Here is a 26319-nt window from a genome sequence, read left to right on the forward strand (position 1 = left end):
ATACTCCCTTTGACAGAATCTTTGTTTGAGCCCATAGTTAAGGGCACTTTATCCAGATGTGAAAAGGGAAGACCTGTCTGCCTTGGATATATATTTTTCCACACCTCAAAGATCCTTTTCCAGGCATCAATGACGCACTGGAAGAATGTGGTTCAAAAAGTCCCAGGGTCCTTTCCAGGGCACATGTGGAGGAGGTTCCCTCCAGGGTTAGAGGGGTGTACTCCAATGGTAGACACCACCCTCATGGCAGAGGTGGCCTTCAAAACCAAGGAGCCAAAGATTCTTTTTTCAATGGACCCTTCCTGTGCTCCTGAAAGAAAGCCTGATTGTCCCCCTCTGCAGGCAATTGGGGGTCATTTATCTCTGCACCAGAGAGTCGGGCTAGAGATAACAGTGCAGAGGATCATTTCCAGAGGTTATATAATACCTTTTTCCCTTTCACCTCCAATTTTAAGAAAAATCCCCGATGTTCCACCCACTCGGAGGGAATAAGCAGCACTTCAAATACAAAAGCTGCTAGAAAAAAAGTCATCCAAGAAGTCACGCCAGACCAGATAGAATCCAGAACTAAGATTCTTTTTAATGCCAAAGAAAACAGGAGACTGGAGACCAGTCTTGGATCTCAGCAACTTGAACAAATTAGTTTGATGCTCCAAGTTTTGAATGGTCATGGTTCAGTCTGTTCTCCCATTTCTGGGAAAGGATGATTGGATGTGCTCATTAGACCTTCAGTATGAATACTATCACATAAAGATGAACAGGTGGTTCAGAAGGTAGAAAGTAGAATAACACCCACAAGGGCCGATGCCAGTAATGAACGAAAACACCGCAAGGCACAATTCACTTTCAATATAGCAGCGCTGTGTACATCAAGGACACTCCTTAGATCTTAAAACAGCATGAATTTATTGAAACTTTGTTGTTTTAAAACACAATAAACGACTAAGCGCTTTCGCCAGCAATCTGGCTTCTTCAGAGTCTCTGAAGAAGCCAGATTGCTGGCGAAAGCGCTTAGTCATTTATTGTGTTTTAAAACAACAAAGTTTCAATAAATTCATGCTGTTTTAAGATCTAAGGAGTGTCCTTGATGTACACAGCGCTGCTATATTGAAAGTGAATTGTGCCTTGCGGTGATTCAGAAGGTACTTGCCCTTCCGGCTGGGAGCCAGTCATTAGCAATTCAGAGTTTTGCCCTATGGTCTCACCACAGCCCTCAGGGTGTTCACCAAAATGTATGGCAGTAGTAGCAGCTCACTTGACGCTGCAAGGATTCTGGGTGTTTCCGTATTTAGACTGTCTCATTACCGCCCCAACCAGGCATCAAGAAATAGAGGGAAGAAATCAGGTTCTTCAGACATGTTCATATCTGGGGATAACCGTGAACTATGAAAAGTCTCATTTTGAACCTCCTCAAAAGTTGTGGTTTATAGGCGCACTGTTCAGTGATAGCTTCAGTGCCTCTCTGAGTTCAAACCTTAAGAACACAGGTCAGGAAAATAATCTGCAGTACCAAAGTTTCTGCTGGTTTGGTTCTTCAGGCTGTAGGATCAATGACAGCGGCAATAAACTCTAGTGCCGTCAGCCAGGTTTTACATGAGGATTCTACAATGGATGCTAGCCACACAGTGGTCAATACTTTATCAACCTAAGTCAACCAGATTTGCTAGAGATCTCAGGTAGTGGACTCCATCAGAGTAGGTTTTACAAGGCCGTACCAAGGCCATAGTGACCACGAAGGCTTCCCAGTTAGGGTGGGGGGCATTACCTGGAGAAGACTATCCAAGGCACATGGTCCAAGAAGAGGCCAGTTTTCATGACAATGGCCTAGAGATGAGAGCAGTGCTTTTAGCATTGCAGGCCTTTCGAGGATGGCCCAAGTCCTATTCCTTGTATCAAGAAGGCAGTGGTTGATTTCATCCAACCACTTTCTCACCCCAACGCACATTCCGGGGAAGTCCAGTGCAATAGCAGACAAGTTGAGCAGGTGCATTCTTCTACCTCACAATTTTTCTCTCAAAAAAGAATGTGTCTGAGAGGATTTTTCATCAGTGGGGACAGCCTTGCTGTGGTCTTTTTGATTATCCTGTAAACAGTAAATGCAGCAGTTACTTTGCCCTGATCCCCCAAAGGGGGATTCACCTAGGGATGCTGTACTTCACGATTGCCCCCCCCCCCCAGCCTGCTTTATGCCTACCCACCAATCACACTAATTTCCAAATTCCTATGGAAAGCTGCTATGTTGAAGAGCAAAGTCATCCTCATTGCACATTTTGGTTCCCCTTCCTTTGGCCTCACTTACTCCACCCACTGTGGATTCTGGATCCAACTCCAGACAACCAGCATGATCCATTCAGATATATCGAACCTCAGGATGACTGCATGGGTTTTCCAGTTCCATTAATAGCCAGACAATGTATTCTCTCTTCTCCAGTTCTCCAATTCCCTTAATAGGCAGACAATCTATGCTCTCTTCAGTCTGTCAGATACTTTTATCTTCCCTTAAACCATATTCCCGGTCAACAAATGTTAAATAAATAAATAAATAAAATAAATATACAGATAAACTCTACTCCAGTAAATGGAGAAGCTTTTCTTACTGGGCCCGCCAAAATAAGTTTTTTTTTTTTTTTGTTTGTTGTTCCCTAAACACCTTTATTGAATCATCACTTGTGACATAGGCAAATTTATATTCATATAAAAGGAAACACATTATAATTAACATAAACATTTTACTTCACGTATATGGCTGTATCTCATGTAATCTAAACAACATTACATAAATTATTCAATTCCTGCCTTTTTTTAAAACAAGAAACATCTTTATTAAACCATTACTTACTACATAGGCAATCATACATTATTACAAATGAAAGCAAACCACACCGACACAATCCTAGCAGCAAGCATTTTACATCACAAACCATACTAACATACTCCCAGTTACAAACGTTATACAGCACTTATAATCTACCCAATATTTTTCAGTCAAACATCACATAGCTCATTTAAGTCCTGCAGCCTTTTAAACCTCATTCCTCCCTTATATGTATTGTTCCCCCAATTCCCATTTTCCCATGTAGTTTGCTCCTACCGTTTTCTAAAGATCGCAGTTCCAGTTGTTTTATCGCTGTTACTGTTATTCACTACTTCTGGTGTAGTTGGCTTTGATTTCCATTTTCTCTTAATTGTTTTTTTTTTGGCAGTCACCATTATTAGACACAGCAAGGCCTTACCATGTCTAGCAGATTCCGATTCTGTATCAAAGCTCAGAAAAATCTCCCTCATCAGACAAATCTGCCCACCCAGCATTTCCAACAGTGCATCCTGCAGGGAATCCTAGTCTGCCACTGCACTCCCAGAAAATATATCCCCACTTCTCTTTCTTCCCCATCACACCTCCAACACTTGCTGTCTGAGGAAAGATTCTCTGGAATCTATTTGGAGTATAGAAATATCTTTGCAAACATTTCCAGGGAAAAATCCTAACTAGATTCTGTTGCATATTTGGGAGACATACATATATCTTCCCATTTGATTCTTTGTGAATTGCTTATCCAGTCTCTCTTCCCAATCCTTTCTAACCTCCTCTGATTGATTCTTATAGTTATCATGCAATATTTTATATGCTCTACTAATTATTCCTTTTTTTAATGGCAGCTTCTGTTCACTAAAAAGTCTACCAGTGTTTGTGTTTCATTTAGGACCCCCCCCAAGCCCACCAAAATAAGGTTGATCCCTTTTCAGTTGTTTTGTAATATCCTCCTTGAATTTTTAGCCTTACTTTTTGAAGAAGGAGCTAGCTTCTCCACAGTGTAGGTCCAGCTAGTGGCAATGTGAAATTTTCACATTAAGATTTGACGGTGATTCTACTGCCTCCCACAGACTATGTAAAACCTTTTTGCAAGGTATTCTTCTTCTCAGGCCTCCTTTTAGGGACCCTACTCCCCCATTGGACATTACTTTGGTACTACAGCAACTTACCAACCCCCCCCCTTTGAACCTGCAGCTAAATGTGATTCAAGTATCTTTCTTTGAAAACAATTTTTCTAGTAACTGTTAATTCTGCTAGACAAATTTCAGGGATTCAGGCCTCGTCTTCGAAACTGCCTTACTTGATGTTTCACAAAGACAGGGTCACTTTAAGAAATAATGCTAACTTTCTCCCTAAAGTGGTTTCTGGGGCTAATATTAATCAATCTAATAATTTACAGGTAGTCTTCCCCAGATTTTCTAACAAAGGCAAATATACATTACATTGATTGGATGTTCACAGGTAGTTATGTTTTACCTGCACAGAAAAGAAAGTATCAGGAAGAATGACCAGTTATTTGTCTCTTTTTCTGACATAAAACTTGGAAAACCTGTTCCCAAAATCACTCTAGCCAGATGGCTTACGGATTGTATTTCTTATATATACAACAAATTGGGTGTTACCTTATCAAAACCATTGCGAGGTCATTCCACTAGAGCCATGGCTACTTCATCAGTCTTCCAGTCTAGAGCTTTTATGGACAACATTTGTGCAGCAGCAACTTGGGCTACTCCCCATACTTTTGTTACTCATTACAAACTGGACATGGTCTCCATAGGTAGAGCATCATTTGGTTCAGTGGTGCTCAGGAATATCCTTCCTTGAGTCCGCCTGGGGATTTAGGTTGCTGGAGACTCTGTCCCATAAGTTGAGGACAGAATGAAAATTGATAACATCAGATAAAGAAGTTATGTACTCACCATAACTTACTATCTGTGTTGTACATTTTCTTTCTTCCTCAACTCCCCTCCCGCCAACCCCCTGCCCTAAAAACTCTTGGAAGAGCGAGTGTATAAGTATGCCACTTTCTTGGTATATATCTCCAGATATAGGCTCCTTTCTCTCTGTAACTGCAATATGTCTTTCTGTTGTTATTAGCAAACAAGATCTGAGGCACTTGGGGTTGGTGCATTGTGGGTAAGGGAGTAGCTTGAGAGTTCTCTGGTTGCCATAAGCTTTTGCAACATCAGAGTTAGATTTAAGGGATCAGATCCAAACCCATAAGTTGAGAAAGAATGAAAATGGATAACACAGATGGAAGATGGAACTTTATGGTGAGTTCATAACTTCTTTTTTCCCTTTATATGAGTCATACCAGAAGTAAGAAAATGTGATATTTTTTTAATTTCCATGTGAATAGAATGGTAGTACAAAGTCATAGCACAGGCACATTACATAACCTCTGGAACTTGGCTACTTTTCATTTATCCTGATTTTGCATTGTTCTAAAAGTGCTCTAACCTGTTCGTAGGAACTGTAGGTGCCTCAACAAAATAAAGTAGTTAAACTGCAGGTTTTTCTCAGGCTGTCAGTTTAGTCTTTCTGGTTTTGACAGACCTTTCCACACACTTCTAGAACTGTCAATGTAAGCACTGTAAACCAGGAGCTGTTAACTGACACTTCAGGGATCTTGTTTTGCTTTTCCCTGGTGTCTGCAGTAGTTGTAGCTGTACAACTTTTCATATCTTGAATACTGGAGAAATGTATGTATTTATTTATTTATGCTTATTTACAAGGAGAGAGCTCAGAAGTATTTTACAACTCCTTTAACATGGTCTCTACAGTGCAAAAGAGGTACAGCTTTGCAAAAGATATTTTTATTTATTTATTTACATTTGTTGACCGGGAATGTCCGACTGGACGTAGGTCCATTTTCAGCGAAGGCCCGGGGAGAAAAGCTCCACAGTTAAAATAAACAGACAGTAGTTACATTGGATTACATAGCGATTAACAATTTAACATAGCAATTAATTACAAACATATTTACAGATGAAGAACTTAGTACATCAGTAGACAAGTAGAATCTTTATCTGTGAAGTACATAACACACATTACCAAATGTTACAATAAGAAGTTCCTGCTGTATAATAAGTACTAGGCTTATGAACATCTGAGCTTGCTATAATCAAGGTAGTTAGTGGGGTGGAAAGAAAGGTAGTGGTTGGATGGGGTGGGTGATATTAGAGTGGGAGTTGCAAGGGCATAGCCAGCATGTTTTTAGGTGCGCTTTTATAAAAGTTTTGAAGTGGGTGCATGATGGTACGGAGGTAATTGTGGGCAGGAGGGAGTTCCATAATTTGGCTATGGCGCAAGAGAATAGTGCTTCACCAGCAGAGTTATTGGCTTTAGTGATCTGCAAGTGATTTTTGTTGCTGGATCTTAGTTGTCTGGTGGTGCGATAGGGTTGGAGTAGATTCTGGAGGGGTGGGACATTTAGTGGATGGTTTACTAGTTTGTGGGCGAGTGATAGTTGATACCATTGAAGGAGGTGAGGGAGTTCAAGCCAGCCCAGTTCAGCAAGTGAGAGACAGTGGTGACTACGGTAGGACGCTCCTGTGGCGAATTTGGCGATTTTGTTGTAGCAGGTCTCTAGCTTGTTTAGGTCGCATTGCCTTAGGTTGGTATATAGTGGAGAGGCATAAAGTAGGGTGGAGATAAGGTGGGAATTTGCTACTGAAATCTTTGCTGCTTTGGTGAGAAGTTGCTTATTTCTGTATAATACTCCTAGTTTTTTGTGGACTTTTTTTATGGTCGTGGATATGTGAATATCAAATTTTAGTTTGTCTATTTCCACTTCTAGCAATTTGGTGTGTTCAGTTGGGTATATAGTGGTGTTGTCTTTTGTTGTGATGTTAAAGTGAGAGTTGTTTTGAGTATGTTTGGACGGTTGGAAGATGAGTAGTTTAGTATTAATTGGGCATCAGATAACCAAGTTTCAGCAGAGGAAAAGGCTTCCTATGTGACTTTTTACCGTTTGGGTAGGGACTGGGCTGAGCAGATGATGGTTGAGTCATCTGTGTATTGTATGAGTGTGCCATGTTTGGTGGCAGAGGCTAGATTGTTAAAAACAGAGAAGAGTAGGGGTCAAGGATGAATCCTTGGGGAACCCCTATGGAGACAGGTAGTTGGGGAGATATGTCATTCTGCCATACAATGGATTGTTGGTGGTCAGACAGGTAACTCTGAAACCATTTGGTGACTGAGAGAAGGATAGGTCATTGAGGACAGAGATGAGTTTGTGTGGGACCATGTCAAATGCTTTAGATAGGTCTAGGAAAGTAGCAGAGCAGAGATAGCCATTGTTTTTATGCTGAAAGATAGTGTTAGTAAAGGAGAGTAAGGCAGTGGTGGTGCTATGGTTTGGTTGGAAACCATGCTGAGTATTGGAAAGGAGGTTGTTAGCAAGGAGGTAGTCTGAGACCTGAGAATGTATGCATCTCTCTAGTATTTTGGAGAGTGAAGAGGGAATAGCTATGGGGCGGTAATTGGTTAGTTCTGTGGAGGGTCTGCCTTTGTGGAGGGGAATTATATGTGATACTTTCCACAGTGTGGGAACGTAACTTTCTGACAGAGATCGGTTAATCAAGATGGATACTGGGTAGGCCAGAGCATCAGCTGCGATTTGTAGGTATTCACTTGGGAGGTTGTCTGCTGCTAATTTGGTGGGTTTAAATTTAGTTAAGAGTTTTTGTTATGTTGGAGGTAGGTACAGGAGAAAAAGAGAAGGCAGTGGGGAGATTACTAGTTGAAGGTGTGGGTTGGAGGGGGTTGTGTTGTTTAGCTAGTGATAGTATGGTTTGTGTGAAGTGTGTGTTGAATGAGGTAGCAATATTTTTGGAGGAGTAAGGGATGTTAGGAGGAGGGGTACTGACTTTACCTGGGTGGAGGATGGAGTTTATGGAGGACCAGAATTGTTTGGGGCTGTGTTGGGAGGAGTCTAGGGCAGACTGGTAGTACTGGAATTTGTCCTGTTTTATTAGCTTTTTAACTCTATTGCGAAGTTCTAGGAATTTCCGTCTAGTTGAGGGAGTTTTGGTTTTGCACCAGTGCTCCCAGGCTTTATCCCTGTTTTTCATTTCTGACTTAATGGCTTTCTGTAGTCATGGGGAGGGTTGTGGTTTCGTTCTGGAAAGTCTTATGGGGGCATGGTATTTAAGGATGCTCAGGAAGGTAGTATTAAAAAATTCAACTGCGTCATCAAGACTGAGGTACTTTAGAGGATGCCAGTTACTTTCTTTGAGGGATGAGATGAATGTGAGTGGGTTAAAGTTTAGTTTTTTACGTATTTGACGGTAGATGACAGGTTTAGCTTGGTATAGGTATTTTTTGAGTAGGAATGTTGGGGGAGTGATCACTGAGGCTATCTGATAAAGCAGCCTGTTATATATGACTGGGGGCTCTTACTGACTAGTATCCAATCCAGGGTAGTGTGCTTGCTGGAGTTTTTATTTATCCTTGTTGGTGACTGGACTAGTTGGGTGAAGCCATGAAGGTGTACATGATGGGTTGGATTGTTGCCAGAACAGGATTGCCAGTCAATATTGAAATCACCTAAAATGATAGTTTCTTGGGGAAGATGGTGGGTAGACCAGCTGAGGAGGTTTTCTAGTGGAGGAATGTTTTAGCCAGGTGGGAAGTAGCATCCAATTATGTTGATGGTTTTGTTTTGGTTTATTTTGAGGTTGGTATATGTTATTTCTTCATTGCCTATTTGTGGAGCTGATGATTTTAAGATCTGGATGTTTAGATGCTGTTTAAATATTATAGCTACACCGCCTCCTTTCTTGTTTAGCCAGTCTACTCTTAGTATGCCGTAATCAATAGGGAGTATTTGCTCACTGGTAATGTGAGGTTTTAGCCAGGTTTCTGTCAGGATGACTATATCTGGGGAGTACAAGTCTATGGTTGCATGGAGTTCATGGACTTTGTTGGATATACTTCTAATATTTAGGCTTAGTAGAAGAAAGTCACTTGGCTTTCTTTTGGCTGTGATATGGGAGAAGTTGTGGTTTCTAGTCTGATTGAGGATTGGGGTTGGAGATGGTAGGACCAGGGTTAGGGTGGATGTCTCCACTTAGGGCTAGTTTTGATATGCATGAGGTTATTAATTTTCTCAGTTTTTGAATGTGTTTGTTTATTAGGGAAACTTTATGATTGTGCTGTGTGGGTAATGGGTATGGTGGGAGGGTTACTATGTTAAGTTGTAGGGATGCTTTATGTTTGAGTAGTATAGTTGGTAGAATATGCGGGGGGTGCATAGGGATGGTTCTTGAGTTGGTGGGAGGGGAGCTGAGTGAGGGTGAGACATGAGTGTTGGTGTGAGTAGTAGTACAGTGGTAGTGCTTGAGTGGGGGAATGATGGAGCTTTGGTAGGATGTAAGATACGCAAGGAGAGTGCATGCAGTGAGCATAGGTAAGGTATGCTTGTTACATGTTAGTTGAGGAGGTGTGATAGTAGTGGGGAAATGGAGGAGGTAGTGTTGGGTTAGCGCTGTGGTTGGCTATTGGAAAGATGGGAGGGGTTTGTGAATGTAATAAAGGTAGGACCACTGGGGGCGGGAAGGAATAGGGGGCAGGGTGGGGAGCGAAGTGGGTAGAGACCCTGTTAGTTGCTCTTATGAGGGGACTGGAAACAATCAGGTAACAGAGTAAACTGATAAATGAACATATGATAGTGACAAAGGGTGGTTGTAGTTTTAAAAGTGGTGCCTGCCACAGGTAATATTTATTAGCTTTGGGACTGGCTTAAAGTAATAAACAGGGAAGGGGGAGGGGGAGAACAAGGGTGTGAGCCAAAGCAAAGACAAGTTTGTGTTTAAGAAACAATCAGAATTGACCAAGGACTGCTCTGAAACTGTAAGTCATTTCTTAACCATTTCTCAGGTGGAAAAACAGGATAACCTTGTATCAGTAGGCTACTGTGGTCTCAGTTTAAATTAACAAATGCACAGTATTGATCAGTTATGGATACTATTTGCTAACAGAAGGGAATAAGAGAGAACGTGGAAGATGAGTGTGTGTGTGGGTGAGGGTGGGGCTGCTTACAAGCCAAAGCACAGTGCTCTCCAGGGGAAAATGAATATTGGTTCAAACAGGTAGACACACACTCAAAGTTAACTTTAGCTGTTTGCAGACAGTTCAGAGCCAGACTGAGCTATTCTTATAAGAAAGATAATTTTTTCTTATTTGCTTAACTGACGCACATGTTCAAGTATTATGTTCTTCCTTTTCTGCTGTATTACCACCCCTTGATGTTGTTATTTTGCATTAAAGACTTCAGCCCAGGAAGCACTTATTACATGCTATTTGAAACGCACACTACTTTTTTCTTCCGTTAGTATCAGTAAGACCGAGTGAAGACCTGGACTGCAGACTAAAAGTGTTTGTTGTCGCTGGTGCCATAGAGGCTACTTGTGCTGTAATTTGCCAGTTACTGCTCACTAGGCAGATGAGGTGTAAAAGGTAGCAGGCCTGATACTGTGGTCAACAGTGGGCAGCTAGAGGGTTCCTGCAGCTGAGAAACTCTTACAGAATTTCGTAATGTAGCTACATGCTGCTGCTGATGCAAAGTCCCCACAGAAGTATCTAAAGATGGCAGAGCTTAGAAACAAAAGAAGTCACTGAAAAACATGAGCAGGTAATAACTCCATACATTATCAGAAAACAGTAATTGAGACCATTTTATTTCTGAATGAATGTACAGAAGAGACTGAAGGAAAACCATTCAAATACATTTTTTAGGTTATATGTTGTGGGATGGAGGAACCAGAGCTGATTAACAAAATGACTTCAGTTTTTCAGCCACCATTACACCAGTTCTGAAATGTGCAAAATTGTAAAATAGCAGTGACACAAAGTAGAGGTTCTTCTGTGACACTAAACTTCCCTCATACTACAGAAGTATCTTTGAGCTTCTCCTGCCAGAAATGTCTTTTGGGCCTGTTTCTACATGGGGGGAAAAAAGCATATGCTGAACTGTACTGAAACAGAGTGCTTTCTCCTTCCAACAAAAATGCAGTCCTGAAAAATCAAGATTTGTCTTGGCAAGATGTCCTTCTGTTCATATGTTGCAGTATTCATAACATGAAGGAAGACTGCCGCAGACTGACTTATACGTCCCACCACTATACAAAAGTCTAATGCTACTGTAGGGTATGTGCAACATAGCACGGGTCCTACATCGGTCATAAAATGTCTGGTATAAAGGGGACGTCAGCATGTACCAAGCCTCAACTTTCTGGCACCAGTCAGATCGTCTTCTCTGGTCGTTGCTCATCAGAGAACTTGCAAATTCCGACTACAAATTCCGATTAGATAAGTGCCTGTTGGGGTTTTTTTCTTATTGCTTTGCTTGCTACTGTTGTTGAAGTTACATGTCAGCTAGGAAGGGCAAGTATCAATGTGAAAGGCATATTCCACATAAAGACTCCCATAACCTTTGTCTCATTTGCCTAGGCCCTAACCATGACCATACTTCCTGCTGAATTTGCAAGGCCTTTGTCCCCAATACCCTGCATAGTAGGTTAGCGTCCCTTAATTTGTACCTAGAAAACCAGCTATATCGGGTTCTTCAGGTGAGCTGCTGATTAAGGCAGCCAAGAAATCTAGGCCTGATTTACCTACTGCTCCTCCAATTCCAGACGTCTCTCCCAAGGCTGATGTTGGCCCGGAGACCGTTTCAGAGTCTGTAGGCAAACCTTCCACGGGTACCGGTGTGGAAGCTGTGAAGGATCCTACTAGCACATCCTCAAGGGATATGCAGGCATCCACTTTAGACATAGGGGAAACCCATGCTCAATGTTACTGAATCCCTGCATGGCATTCCACAAATCATTGTTTGCAAATATGTCCCAACTAATTTTGTAGAGTGTAGGCCGATGTTGGGTCCCTCATCTTTCCACCACATGGATGTTCCACAAAAGAAGCTGAAAACTAATCATGCTTCTCCTGTTTCCCAAGAACAGCCTGCTGATTGGCAGGCCTTCTCCAAAGGGCTCTTTAATGCTTTTATGACCCTGAGACAATCTTCAGGTCTCTCTCCCATCTCCTTCCTTTTCTCCTCCTTCTCCACACAAGAGGATTTCTGTTGAGGTTTCGTCAGATGAAGATGATCCATCTGGGGGATGAGTCTTTGGCATATTCTGCCCAAATTTCATCACCTTTAGGATGTGCTTTCCCAGAAGAGGAATCAAATGGCACAGATTCCCCAGGAGAGGATATTTCCTTTGGTGAAACCATTGCTAAAATGAGGGAGTTCTTTAAATGGGACTGTTCTTTGGTGTCAGATATCCAGAGGAGGTATTATGACCTTCTGCAGATGGATTCCCCTTCCCCATCTGCCATACCCCCAGTTCTGCCAGCTTTTTTAAATGCTTTCTCAGCAGCCTCTAAGTGCCCTGACTCCCAAACTCCTGCCCCAGAAAAAGACCAGACAGGTTCTGTAAAGTGCCAGATGATTCCAAATTCCTATTTAAATGTCCTTCTGCAGACTCTGCAACAATTTCTGTGTCTGCTGACAAGGCCTCCACGATGTTGCCCTCCACTTTCCTTCTCCCATCAGACAAGGAGAGTAAAGTTATGGAGAGGCTGGGGAAGAAAGTTTATACTTCAGCAACTCTGGCATTCAGGGCCATAAACTACCAGACCCATATGGCTAAATATTTATTGTCCCTTCTCTCCGATGCTTGTAAGTTATTTTTAGGGCTTCCAGATTCTCCTACAAAGGCCAAATTATTCTCTATACTGAACTCTTCTGCTCAAGTTACACACCCGTTTTATTAAGTGTAGCTACAGTGCTGTTGGAGGAATTGGCCAGAGCAGCTGCTTCTGGGTCGGTTCTCTGGAGGTACTGCTGGCTCAGACTACAGCCCTTGCCAGACAATATAAAGGCTAAAATTGTGAATCCCCCCCCGGGGCAACAAGGCATTGCTTGGTACTTCTGCTGCAGAACTCTTCCAGTCATTACATGAAAAGGGCAAAGAGCTGCAAGACCTTAAACACATTTTTGTGTCTCCAGTTCCAAGATTTCAGAGGCACTACCCCTCTAAAACACCCTTTGTTGGGAAACCTTCCAGATCCCAGTCTTCCAAGGGTAAAAGAGGTAATAAGCAATTTTCATCCAAGTCTTCCTCAGCTGCTCAGAAGCAACCCATTACAGCTAAGCCAGGTAGAATGTGACTACCTGGCCCCTAGCAGCCAGACTCCTCTTTCTCTTTCTGTCCCTGCTTGGAAACAAATCACCCAGGATTCTTGGGTCCTCAAAATTATCCTTCAAGCATACTTCATGATGTGGAAATCTCCACCTTCCTGTAGGGGGTATACTTCAATCCCCAAAAGAACAGCTGGATTACTTTTCCCCAAGTCGTTTTCAACCTTCTCTCTCAAGGCACCATTCAGGAGGTGCCACCTTCTCAAATAGGGAAAGGGTTCTACTCCAGGATGTTTCTGGTCCCCAGGAAGATGGTCCCTGGAGGCCAATACTATACTAATCCCACCTAAATACCTTCCTGAAGGTTCCCACCTTTTGCATGCCATCAGTGCGCACACTTCTTCCCCTCATCCTTCCTTAGGCCTACATGGTGTCTCTGGACATCAAGGATGCTCATTTCCACATTCCCTTTCACCTTCGGTTTAGGGAAGTATCTTCGCTTTGCTATTGCTTCCTCACATTTTCAATTCTGTGCCTTTCATTTGGATTGTCTATGGCCCCAGGGGTCTTCACAAAATGCTTAGCGCCTGTCATAGCCTTTTGCAGACTAAGGGATATCCAAATTTTCCCATACCTGGACAATTTTCTCCAAGCTCATGCTACAGACACCCTTCAAGAAAAATCTACTGCTCACAGTGTCACTGCTGGAGGAGCTAGGATTCACTATCAACTACCAAAAAATCTTCCGTGGTTCCTTCTTAAGACCATGTCTTCCTAGGATGCATAATCCAAACAGACAGGGTGTTGGCTTCCTTACCACATGAAAAGGTTCGGTCTCTCATTGCCTACTTCCAGGCCCTCTTGCCTCTTCCATCCTTGAGTGCCAGGGAGTTTCTCTGCCTCTTAGGCTTCATGGCATCCACTATTCCCGTGTTACCACTGGCCAGGTTTCACATGAGAAAATTTCAGTGGTACCTCAGATCAATTTGGGTGCAACACTCCCATACACTGGAGGTGCCCCTTCTCCCCTTCTTGAAAAAGAACTAGACTGGTGAATTCAGCAGGTTAGCTTGAATCCAGGCTTACCCTTACAGCCTCCCCTTTCCACTCAGGAGCTGTTCACAGATGCTTCAGACTTGGGATGGAGAGCAACCCTAGCTGCTTGGAAGATGAAAGATGTGTGGTCACCCTCCCAAAAGAGGGAACACATAAATTCAGGCGCCCTGAAGTGGTTTACAGACAACACCACAGTCCTTTGGTATGTCAGCAAGGGGGGGGGGGGCAAGTCTTAACTCCCGTGCAGACTGGCTCTCCAAGCCTGGGGGTTAGCACCTCAGAGTCTTCTCACCCTCCAAGCAGTTTATATTCCTTCCAATCAAAATGTTGTGGCAGACGCGTTGAGCAGGTGCATGACTCAATCCCATGAATGGATGTTACACAGGGATGTGTTTCTTGACACTGTCCATCAGTGGGGTGCACCTCAGGTAAATGTCTTTCTCTCTCTCTCATGCACAGACAACTTCCAAAATTTTGTGTCAGAGTTCCCAGTCGTCTGACGTGGAAGGTGGACTCCTGTCCTTTTCTGGGAAGGAGATGCTTCTCTATGCATTCCCCCTTCCCACTTCTCCAAAGGGTCCTGCTGAAGATTCAATAGGAGTAACCAAAGATCTTGTTGCGGACTCCCTTTTGGCCAAGGCAGCATTGGTTTCCCCTACTGCATTTACCCAAGGGCAATCATCACAAGTTACCCACAGAGTAGACCTACTCACACAGGGCAAGAGATCTGTAATAAAGCCACTATTGTCAACCCTGCAACTGACCCTGTGGGTGATGGGGTTTTGATTCCTTCTGGACACCTTTTCTCTGAGGGTGTGCTGCAGGACACCAGAAAATGCAATAGTAAGAAAGCCTAAAGTTTTCTATCTGGTGTCTTTCTAAGATGGAACTGGTGGTGGTGGATGTTCCAGTTGTTCTGTCTTACCCTGTGTGAATTATTGAAGAGTGGATTGTCATACTCTGAGTAAAAGCTCATATTTCCACTGTCTCAGCATGTCTGCCTATGACTCTTCACTTGGCCTCAAGACTGCAAATTAAACTTTTCCTAAAAGGTGTTCTAAATACTAGACCACCAAGGAAACCAGTTCCTCCTCCATGGGATTTTACTTTTGTTCTAGAAAAACTTACCCTGGCTCATTTTGAGCCAGCAAGTTCTTCTCTTCAGTGTTGCATCTGGAAAACGATTCTTGTGGCCATTCCCTCGGCTGGAAGGGTTTCTGAACTTCAGGCACTGAGGGCTTCTTCCACCTTTTCTTTTTTTCCACAAAGATAGGATTTCCTTATCCACTAGCCCCTCTTTTATGCCCAAGGTGGTGAATGAGTTGTCACTCAGTCAGTCATTAATCTTTCCACCTTCTCTGCAGTCCTCCAGTGAGGATTTTACGCACCTTAGATGTGCATAGACAGCTCAGATTTTATTTGGACAAAACCAAACCTATTAGGAAATCTGATCATCTTTTTAATCTCCTGTCATCTAAGGGCCCTGGGTAGGCCTGTTTCTGCTTGGATTTCTAAAACCATTTCCTTTTGCTATGTGTTCCATGGGAAAACTCTTGCTTCCCCAGTTAGGGCACATTCCGCTAGAGCTTTGTCCTCTTCTGGTGCCTTTTTCAAGGGTCTAGACACCTGCTCTATATTAGAAGCCGCTACCTGGTGCTCTGTACTTTCACAAAACACTAAGTTGGATAGCATTTTCAGGTCTAGAGCTGGTTTTGCAAGGGCTATTCTGCAGGGTTTTGTAGAGAGTGCAACTGCTCCTCCACCCAACTCTTCTGCATGAGCTTTGGTATTCTCCCTCATGTTATGAATACTGCAACATATGAATAGAAGGACATAGAATAGTTGTGTAAAATCTTACCATAACCACAGATGTCTTCTTATGTATGTTGCAGTACCCCCCCCCCCGCCCTCCCCTAATGCTTGCCTGTATGCTGGTGGTGTGTTTCCCCACCTTTATTCAGGCTGGTGGTCTTCCAGCACCTTGGTAGGTGCTAATGTCTGCTTTATACCCAATGTCATGTTATGACCAATGTAGGACCCGTACTATGTGTGACATCACACGTACCCTACGGTAGCATTAGACTTTTGTATACTAGCCAGAGGGAGGTATGAGTCAGCTGGCGGGTGTTTCCCTCATATAAATACTGCGACTTCTAGAAGAGAAGGACATCTATGGTTATGGTAAGATTTTACACGACTATTTTCATTTGCACTCAGCTGCACATTCGTTTGACTATTACCCTTCTTCGCTTTGCCTCATACAGTGTTAGTTGCGTGTGTATGACAGTTAATGCTTTAAGCATACACCATTTTTAGCTATCTCTGGCTAACCTGAAAGAGGCCTAGACCACCCTGGGAAGGCTTGTCTTGCTTTTTGAGAAATGCTTACGTTGTGATGTATGTATGGACAGTAGTACAGAACAGGCCAAGATGTGATAACACGGTTTAACTTCCACACAGTAGTTTGTTTTTAATCAGTATACACAACCCTGAGAACAAAGCCCAGTTTAGGCGAGTTACACATTTGCATAACAGCTGTCAAAGTGACAAGTAGAATGTTTTTGTGATGCAGTATGCTGTATTTGTGTTACTATGTCTTAATTTTCATTCTTTTTGTCTCCAGATATTTGGGATATTTCTAGCTCGCTCACTGATTGAAGATATTGAAATAGTGAAGTGTGGACCACCATTTTAAAAAGGAATTCTCATTGCATCACCAAAGAAGAGGAGAGACCCTTTGAAATCTGGACCATGGTGACTGTAGCAAATACAATGGTCCTTCCAATGATTCCTCAGAGATGACATAATGCTGTGGTAATCATCACAAAAATTATGCCAAAGGACACAAGCATTTGAAGATAAAAAACAGTATATATTTAACAAAAACAGAATAAGGATTCTGCTGAAATGCACTGTCACATCTTTTGATTTCCATGCAGTATTTTTATACATTTCCGATGCAGAATAAACTTATAGTATTTTTCTACAGTTATGATATGTGGGGGCAACAAAGTGGTGTTGAGTAGCAATGCACCATAATACATTTTTCTCTTGTGAATCAAGTTATTTGCATGCTAGTTACTAGTGTCATATTTTTAAGGCATCTCCAATTTTTCCTTTTATTTATTGTTCAACATGAAAGAATCATCCATAAAAGATCTAGATGTTACAGCTATTGCACAGTATTACTACTTTATGAACTGGTAACTAGTGTAAAAGGCGAGTATGACTGTACGTTTTGAATGTCTGTTGTGTAATTACGGTATGCTCGGTAAGTTAAGATTTTAAACAGCATGTTATAGTATCATACTTTGGATCATTTTTGCTGAGATTTGAACATTGTTAACCTTGATGTAAATGATTTACAAGCCTTTTGAGCTGGAACCCGATGATTTCTGCAGACTTGCTTTTCCTCTGATGAGGCACGTGGTCCTCTTTGCTTCTGCTGCCAAGTTAGAGCTGGTCAAACTGTGTACACATAAGTTACTCTCTAAAGATAATTTGCTGTACTTGGTTATCTCACTGCCTTAAACGTTTAGAATCACTCAGCAAGTACTAAATGTATACAGTGTAGTAGCCTCTAGTGAAAGTTTGGATTTGCTTTTAATAGCATTAACTACATTGGCCTTTCTATTTAACCTTGGTAAATGTATATGTGGAAAGGGGTGCACACGTTGTGTACTTTGTCACTAGTTCCTGTGAAATATGATTATGGTGCATACCATTTATGCCTTTTGACAAGGTTATTCACGGTTTACTTTTTAAAACTGCTCGGAATCTGGTCAATTTTGTTTTTTGTTTGTTTTTAAGAAATGTATCTTAATGTGTTACTTTGCAAACTAACACTTCATAGCTTTTGCTTCCCTATTTAGTTTGCCTGTTTATGTCCTTGGGCTTTATTTCCAGTTCCCAGAACCTGAAAGAGTTCCTTGGGATGGATTTGTTTAGAACTAAATACCACTGAGTTGTGGTGATAGCATGCAACTTTTTTGATAGAATAAAATGCATTCACATTTGCTGCAGTTGTTAATCAAGCTGTTTACACTGGAATGTGCCTCTTTTATATAGTCAAGGTCTTGGAACTGACCTACTGGACCCATTGTGAGATATCTGAAACAGTCTTTACAGTATAGCCTATACTTTCTCAAGAGTGTTCTTGCCTTAGTTAACCAGCATTTAAATTTGCTTGGACAGAAATCTTACTGGAACAGAAAATAAGGGGAGATGGCTGCATGACTTAAGTGGTCATATAGTCCGGTAATGGGTACCAGGACGTAACTCTACAGACTGTTCTGCTTTACAGGATAGACGAGCAATAGTGAATTTAGTTAATAGTGAAAAGAATACTTTCTGCATGTTTTCAGCATTTTGTCACCAGCAGTATCTGCTCTGGCTGAGCGTTGTATCTACCAAGACAGTATGGCAGAAGGCCCTTCATATGGAAAGGGACCCGAGTTGTGTGGGTCATGGTAAGTCACATGTCCTAAACATTGACCTTGAAACAGTCAGTGGCCAGTCGAGGTCCTTGGGAAGTACGATCTGTATGAGAAATGTCAATGAAAACCTGGTTTGCATAATTCTGTACCCGCACAATATCATCATCAGTGAAGCAGGCAAAGCCAAAAGCTACTGAGTGACAAGGGCTCCAAGTCAAAAAATGTATACGTTGATTCATGTTATTGTTTACTTAGGTTCATACATAGTTACTAGGCTTGCAGTCCAGGAGAACATTGAGGAGCCTAGCTGAAATTCCCAATTGCCCACAGACACTATGTGGTTAAGATCCCACAGAAAGCAAACAAGGGCTGAGGGAATCAAACCCAGTTAACACAAGAATTACAGCTCATAGCTATAACCCACCACACCAACTGCTAGATAATTAAGGGTTTCATTAGCATGCATTTTCCAAAAACTAAAATGTCTAGCTACAGATATCCATTTAATGAATGTATTCCTTGATTTGTTTTTTTTTTTTTTTTTTTAATTACCCAAAACAACTGATCTGGATGGTCTGAAATATGGTGAGCAAGGAAATTGGGGAACTGTTCAAAAATTATCTCTAGTCTAAATCGCAGGGTAGATGGCACATCCCCGTTCCAAATAATTACTGATCCAGAAGCAGGCTTTAATATCCTCAAGTTTGAGTTGAGAGAGACTCCAATCAGGGAAATTGCAGATGACACCAGACTAGCCAGCTCTGGCACTGGCATGATGTCCGAGAGCTAAAAACATACTTTGTCAGCCTCCCAACAGCTATCTTGGAGAGGTCAAACTGAATTATCAAATGCAAATGGTGCAACTAAATCTCCAAAGTGTATCAACATCTTTCTGAAGTTTGAAATTTGAATTTGTGTCTTTGAGTCATTTGGCTAAGTTCAAAATTGAAAAAAAAAGATGAGAAACCAAGCAGTGTGAAATACACACAAATACATATAAAATGCTTTCAAAATTGGATGAAAATCATGCATGTAATTTATTGCCAGTTGCCACCATCTTGGGTAGTGGATATGGGAAAGAATTGTCAGGAACACTGAAGGTGAAAAGCTGACTGAGACCATTTTCCCTGTTTGAATCCATGGATGAATTTACTTCCCTGTCTGTAGCACCATTCTCCAGCTACAAGCACCAATGTTTCCCCATAACAAAGACGGGGAACTGTCCAGTTTCAGAGAACTACATTTTCCCTTCGTGCATTTTTACTTGCTCCACAGGTGACCTTTCCATAGTGTTGCATCTTCCTGAAGATGCTGCCCATCCCCCCATTGTTTAATTGACAACGTTCCCTGTACCTCGGGACCTGGTCCCTCAGTGTTGTCTGCTTTGTTTTATTTCTGGCAGTTGTGACTCCCCCCCCCCCCCCCAGTTTAACTTTTGCATTTGTTAAGCAGAAATGTTCATCAGTCTGTCTTCTACACTTATGTTTTCCCCACATCCTGTTGAAAGTGGAATGCCCTATTCCTAAATATGCAGATGTTTATTTCATAACAGAATCTGTGATCGCTGACTGTTTAATTATCTTTTCTTATTCATTAAAAGGCAGTGTGCTGTTACCTGTCATATCCCCCAACACACTCAGTTTCTCTTTTTAACCTACACTTAAGTCTGTGTGCATGGAGATGTAGTACTAAAGTTTTCTGTGAGCTATTGACATGACTTGGCGTCTGCGGAGGTGGATCATAAACTAAAAAAGTGCTGTACTGCATTTTCCATGGACTTTTAAATGATTTATGTTCATTGTGCATGTCACCCAGCGTGTAAGACAGTAGAAGGCCAAAAATATGGAGGGAAGAGGAAATATTGAAAGCTATTACTTTGCATTTTATTTTGTGAACACATTATTGCAGTATTTTGACATTTCTTCAGGCAGACGAGTATGACAATTTTTCAAGTTCTCCACATTCACTGTTTGCATGGAAGTTTTGTTTTGCTCTTGAGAAATAATTTAAGCCTAGTCAATTATCCCCTGTGAGATTCAAACCCTGTACCTTGTGTTTATAAGGCAAACACCTTAACCATTAGGCCACCCTCCCAACAGTCATAAACTCTTTTAGTAATGCAAATAACATTTTAAAACTTGACTTTGTATTTCAAATTCCTAAACCATAGAATTCTGAAATTTAGTAACACTGTTACTGTCCTAAATATAAAACTAAATCTGAAGAACAATTGTACTATGGAAACCCAATCTGTATTTATTCTGGACATCAGTAAATTTTCTTCATCCAGGTCACACTATCATACCCCCTCTAATAACACTATGTTAAACAAATCTGTAAAGGAAATGTATGTACCAACTGTCTGGAAAAAATACCCTTCCAGAAAGGTGGAAACCCCACAGATTTCTCCACCTACAGACTTGCACCCATTTTATCTCACTTTCATAGGTTCTAAAATGCCTCTGCACACAGTTCCCCAACCACCTTACTAATCTCCTTTCCAAAATCCAACAGGGTTTCTGACCAGATCACAATATAACCACTGCCCTTCTTAGCTTTAACAACACAATCTTCCATCACAGAAATAAAGGTAATTTAGTCTCTTTCCTCTTCCTTGACTTGTTTAAAGCTTTCTTGTCCACATCTACTACTTTTCATCCAGGATTCTTTTTTGCAAAAATATTTTGGGAAAGATTTCTAGCAGAGGAAGACTGGCATTTCATTTCCCCAAAACAAAACCCAACTAAAAGATCAGTTTTCTCAAACTTCACTTCTGAATTGTTGATCCCTAACCCCTTCACCACTTGGTAAAACAAAAATAACAAATACACATATGATTTCAAAAGTAGGCACTAGGTTAGCTGCCCTTGAGGGCCATTTTAAGCCTAGCCAATTTCACTTTTTGTGCTCAGAGTAAACCTATCCCATTTGGTTATTCATTGACCTTGACCATCCCATGATCGATAATTGCAAGTTTACCCCTAATGAGAATAACTGCGATCATACCATAGATAATTAGTTGGCAATCCAGCGGGTGATATAATGGGGTTATTCCCAGTTTATTTAAGTTTTTCTACTATGCCGGAGTGAGGTATTGTGTTAAAAGCTTTGGCTGGGTCCAGATATGTGGTGTGTACCCTCTTGCTTTGGTAATCTTTTTAAAAAAGTCCAGTAAGCATGACCTGCCCTTGACAAATCCAAAATGAGACCGATTAATTCCATGATAAGCCGTTCCGTGACTTCACATATCAGGCTGGTCAGACGTGTGTCTTTTACTGACAGAGTCTGTGGAAGTACCTCCCTTATGCAAGGGAATGACTACAGCTGTTCTTCATTCGCTTGGTACAAAACCTATATGGAGTCTGAGAGGGAACAGTGGTAGGGATGTGGGTAAATCATGCTTCATGCTATTTAAGATGCATCCAGGAATATTGTCGGGAACCATCAATGCAGTATTTTTAACTTTTGATAGAACTTTTTGGATTTGGTCTTGTGTGATAGTTGGAGGCAACCCAGTTTCAGGGGAGAGGGAGGTAAAGTGAAAACTAAATTTATTGGCCAGTAAGTTCACCATATCTTCAGCCTTAGTGTATGCAAATTGTGACACTGGGCATCATTCACAATTAGCTCAGCGCATTTCTGCATTGTGCTTTTGAGATTACGAGCATAACTAAAAAAATGCATTGCGACTGTCTTTGGTTTGAGTAGCTATTTTAGCCTCAAACTTGGTTTAGTGGGTTTTATTAAGCTCCTGAGTTTGTTTAATCCAAGAATCTAACATTCTGGGAATTGCTGTTCTTTTGGTTAAAATTCTTTTCCTTTTATTATAAAGCTTGTTGATATTCTGGTTCCACCATGTGGGTTTGTTACTGGGGTTTGCCCTGCACTTGTTTCTGTGGGGTACAGTTGTATCTATGCAGCTGTTTGCATGCTGGTATACTGTGGTGGTCTACATTTCAGCATAATTCAGTGGAGTTAACTGGGTTTGATGGGGATTTGAAACTTGCCAATGGTCACTTAGGAGTAGGTAGTTTGGAAAATTCTGTAGGTACTTTGTGTGGAAGGGATCTCTGGTTTCAGTTTAATTTCAAAGGAGGCTGCTTTATGGTCAGACCTAACAAGTGTTGTAGATGTGCAAGGGGTTGTCCAAGATGCTCCCATATTAATTAGGACAAGATCCAAGATGTTACTCCCCCTAGTGGTTACTCTTAATTGTTCCAAGGCATTTATACTGGCAGAGTAACACCTGAAATTAATATAGAAATCCATATAATGTCTTACACATAGCAGTTTTCACATTTATTGCACAGATGTGTATATTATGCAGATCTATGTACAGTACTGCTGGATAAGGATAGGACAGCCAACACTGCTAGAGAGTGTACAGGGCAATTCAGGATAAGATGTATATATTGATTATGATCCAGGTTTCAGTGTGTTAATAGTGCCGTTTCATTACATGCCATCAAATTGCAAGATATTGTAGAGTGCATAGGTAGTACAAATTTAGTGTACATCTCTGAAGTACATTAGTGAGTGACTTAAGAGAAGTATTACTTCTGTCCACAGTGTTAATACTGATGTTCTTCCGTTTCCCTGTGATGCTTTTGATGGAGGATTTTGGAATAATCCAAGTATCTAACACCCATATCCTGTTGATGCAAAACATTTGAAAGAAGGGGTACAAACCCCAGCTGTTTCAGTGTGCTAGTTGGGAAGGGGGTATCATCCATTACTAGATGCTTGTATGTTTTCTTTTTTACACTGGCCATTAAGCATGATAGTGTGATTAAATACACATTTCTGACTATGGTAGTATATATTTATGGTTACCTTATATTCATAATTTTAAGGGAGGGATAATAAATACTTTCACTTGAAAGTATTTAAAACTGCCACTTATCAAGAAAAGCATTAATTTTATTTGTATTATTTAACCAGAGTAAAGCACTGATCCCGCTGGACCTTTGTCAAATTGCCCAGTGTCACAATTTGTAAACTGAGAGAATTGAACTCGGTACCACATGGAGCAGATTCTTAACAGCTTTTAAAAAGAAAATTACTGCTTATTATTTACTTCATAATGTATCGTTGATTTCTTTTTTTTTTATCTGGGTGCCTGATGTGTTCCTATGAAGGACAGTCAGTGACCATGTCTAATCAGTCATTCAGCGTTAATGGCCATAGTATAACCACTTAGGAAATGTTTTTGATCTAAAAGTTCCTGTTTTTGCCACCGTTATGCTTGCTTTTGTCAACAAATTATTCATGTCAGCCATATAATGTTACAGAGGTAATGTGCTTGTCTGCACCACCACCAGCAGTTCGAGTTCAGGAGCAGACTCTGTGCTGACAAGGGTGGCTTGGCCAGTAGTTGGAAGTGACTGATACCATCTGTCTTGTCCACTGTGAGGTCTTGGAGAAACCTGACACCTGTGTGCTCACTGGTCGAGAACATGGCCCCCATATTATAGGGGTGATGACAACATCACTGCAGTAACTGCCCCCACTAATTGGGATGCTAAATGGCCAATATATCTGTGTGGTAGCTCTGGGATCCTTGTCTGTAACTCCCCATCTGATTCCTTGTTCCCCCGGACTTCAGTTTCTTTGCCACAGACAATGACTTCCTAAGAGCAAGGGGGCACCCAGTGAAGGTTTAAATCAAGGGTACCCAGCAAAATCTATTTGGGGGATGTGGGATAGAATAGGTATAGAAGCTGGAGGAACAGCTGAAACCTAACATAGCTGGGGGCATAAATAAATGACATGAAGTTACTCAACTTTTGATAAGTTTTTGAGTACAACTGGAGTGAGGTTTTCCCACTCAGTGTGAAAATGTAATTTCTGATAACAGTCTGCATTACCCAAGAGGGGAGGGCACTTTGCAGACTGGAAAGAACTTTGATACCGTTCACCAAAACGTAGAACAGTTTGAAGAAGGCACAAATCCAAGATCCACACAAAAATACTTTAATAAACCGACTCTTCAGTCCAACAAACACGAACAGTTAGTAAAATGACTGTGCAGTCCACTAAAGAGCTCTTTAAATGTAGATGCTTCTAGCTCACCCTTTTATTGATTAATTAATTGTTTAATTATTTTAATGAGTATATAAATGGAGTGTTTTGTGTAGGTATGCATTTGCCTCCATCTGAAGAAGTTGTTTAAACGAAAACGCAGTGTTGCTGTAATTACGTTAGTGGACTGCACAATCATTTTACTAACTGTTCGTGTTTGTTGGACTGAAGAGTCGGTTTATTAAAGTATTTTTGTGTGGATCTTGGATTTCTGCCTTCTTCAAACTGTTCTACGTTTTGGTGTTTAGTGAACATTTGAGCAGCGATTCCTTTTGGTTGTGGTTGAACTTTGATACCGTTCTTAACTGATGGTAGGACTTTAAATCCAAAAGAGGTTATTCCGCTCTCCAGCCTCTTCCAAAATGTGCAGTAATCTCACAGTTGATTGTAAATCAACCCCCCATATCACCAGTCTCTAAATATATGATGAGATCCTTCAGCTTTTAAAGGAAGTGGCACACTTTCTTACCTGCATAGTTCTATTACCTTGAATTAGTACTGCCAATATATATATATATATATATATCAATGACTATAATTAGTTTGAGTATTTACAGCGACTCTTCCCAGTCCTAATGATGTCACATTGACTAAATGCATTTATCCTGTTTGCACTTTTTCAGACTGTTGATTTGACTACGTGCTTCATGTATATAATCACAGAGTTTCAGCTCGGTGTAGAAACAACTCTTGAGTTCAAATGCTCAGGAGATCAAACCTGGTGCAAAAATTAATTGTCTGTTGTAGGGAGGTGAGTCCTGAGTCCCTAAACATCTAGATACTAACTCCACAGAAGCACAGACTTGAAAAACAAATTCTATAAAGCAAGGGAGCCACTACTGCCTCGCAGTCTTGAAACTGTGCCAGCAGTCATTTCCTATGGAAAACTGCAATTAGGGAGCACAGTGTTGGTGATTTGAATTTGGTAGGTTGGTACTTTGTCCAGTTGTAACTCAACAAGGTATAGGAAAGCACCTGATGTCGTAGTGCCTAGTTTTTTTCCTCACAAGTTCCCATTTGTTTGCTTAATCTCTTTTGAGCAAACGGTGAAATATTTCTCCCTGAAAGTGCAAACTTTTTTTTCTTGTGTAGTATAAGCTGCACTGAGTTTGTCATTTAACAGTAAGTGGGTGGTGAAATGTTGTAATTTACCTTTTATGAACTGGTGATAAGTTTTTAAACACAAGTACACAAACATGCTAAAACTTTAAGGATTATAAACTACTTCAGTGTCATTTCCAAGTTTGTTTATGGACACTTACTTATATGAAAGATGGCATTCTGCTGTTGAGGTGTAGCTGTAAGTGGGCTGTTCTGCAACTCTCAAAAAAAATGCAACATGTTCTTTTCCCCTCTTCATCTGACCACAGATCCTCTCTTCAGTCACTGGGTCTGCTGGACCTGCCTTAGTCTTCTCTAGGCTCAACCCGATGTAGTCCAGGGCCAGTAAGGAAATCATGAACTCTGCTGCATCGTCTTCCTGCATGCCAGGATGTGCACCCTAATTCCCATTCCCTTACAACAGCTTTTTGTAGCTCTGTGATCGCTGTCCTTTGGAGGTGAATGCACAGTCTCCTTGCCAGGCCCAAATGCTGCATACTTCAGTGAGCCTTTAGCTTCCCTCCTGTCCTTCACATCAGCATGGGCAAGCCAACATTGGCCACTCATTCCCATTCTCCCCTTGCAGCTGTCCAGCTCCTGTGCCACTAATCAAGCATGGTATGTCTGGAGCGCATTAAGGGCTCTCTCCCTGGTGTGTCTCAGGGACACTTAAGGCATCATATCTT

At 41.4% G+C, this 26319-nt stretch overlaps 1 protein-coding gene across 1 annotated transcript in view; it reads left to right on the forward strand.

Annotated features, from left to right (window-relative positions):
* TSPAN14 (tetraspanin 14) overlaps nucleotides 1-16999 on the forward strand; it is an 826639-nt gene extending 809640 nt beyond the window's left edge. The window contains exon 9 of the mRNA XM_044079435.1: nucleotides 16639-16999. Coding sequence (XP_043935370.1) covers nucleotides 16639-16710 — 72 coding nt within the window. The 3' untranslated portion in view covers nucleotides 16711-16999. The remainder of the gene's footprint in view (nucleotides 1-16638) is intronic.
* The last annotated feature ends 9320 nt before the right edge of the window (nucleotides 17000-26319 follow it).

This window comes from Protopterus annectens, chromosome 1.part1 (assembly GCF_019279795.1).
Source record: "Protopterus annectens isolate FY-2018-M chromosome 1.part1, PAN1.0, whole genome shotgun sequence".
NCBI classification, from domain to species: domain Eukaryota; kingdom Metazoa; phylum Chordata; order Ceratodontiformes; family Protopteridae; genus Protopterus; species Protopterus annectens.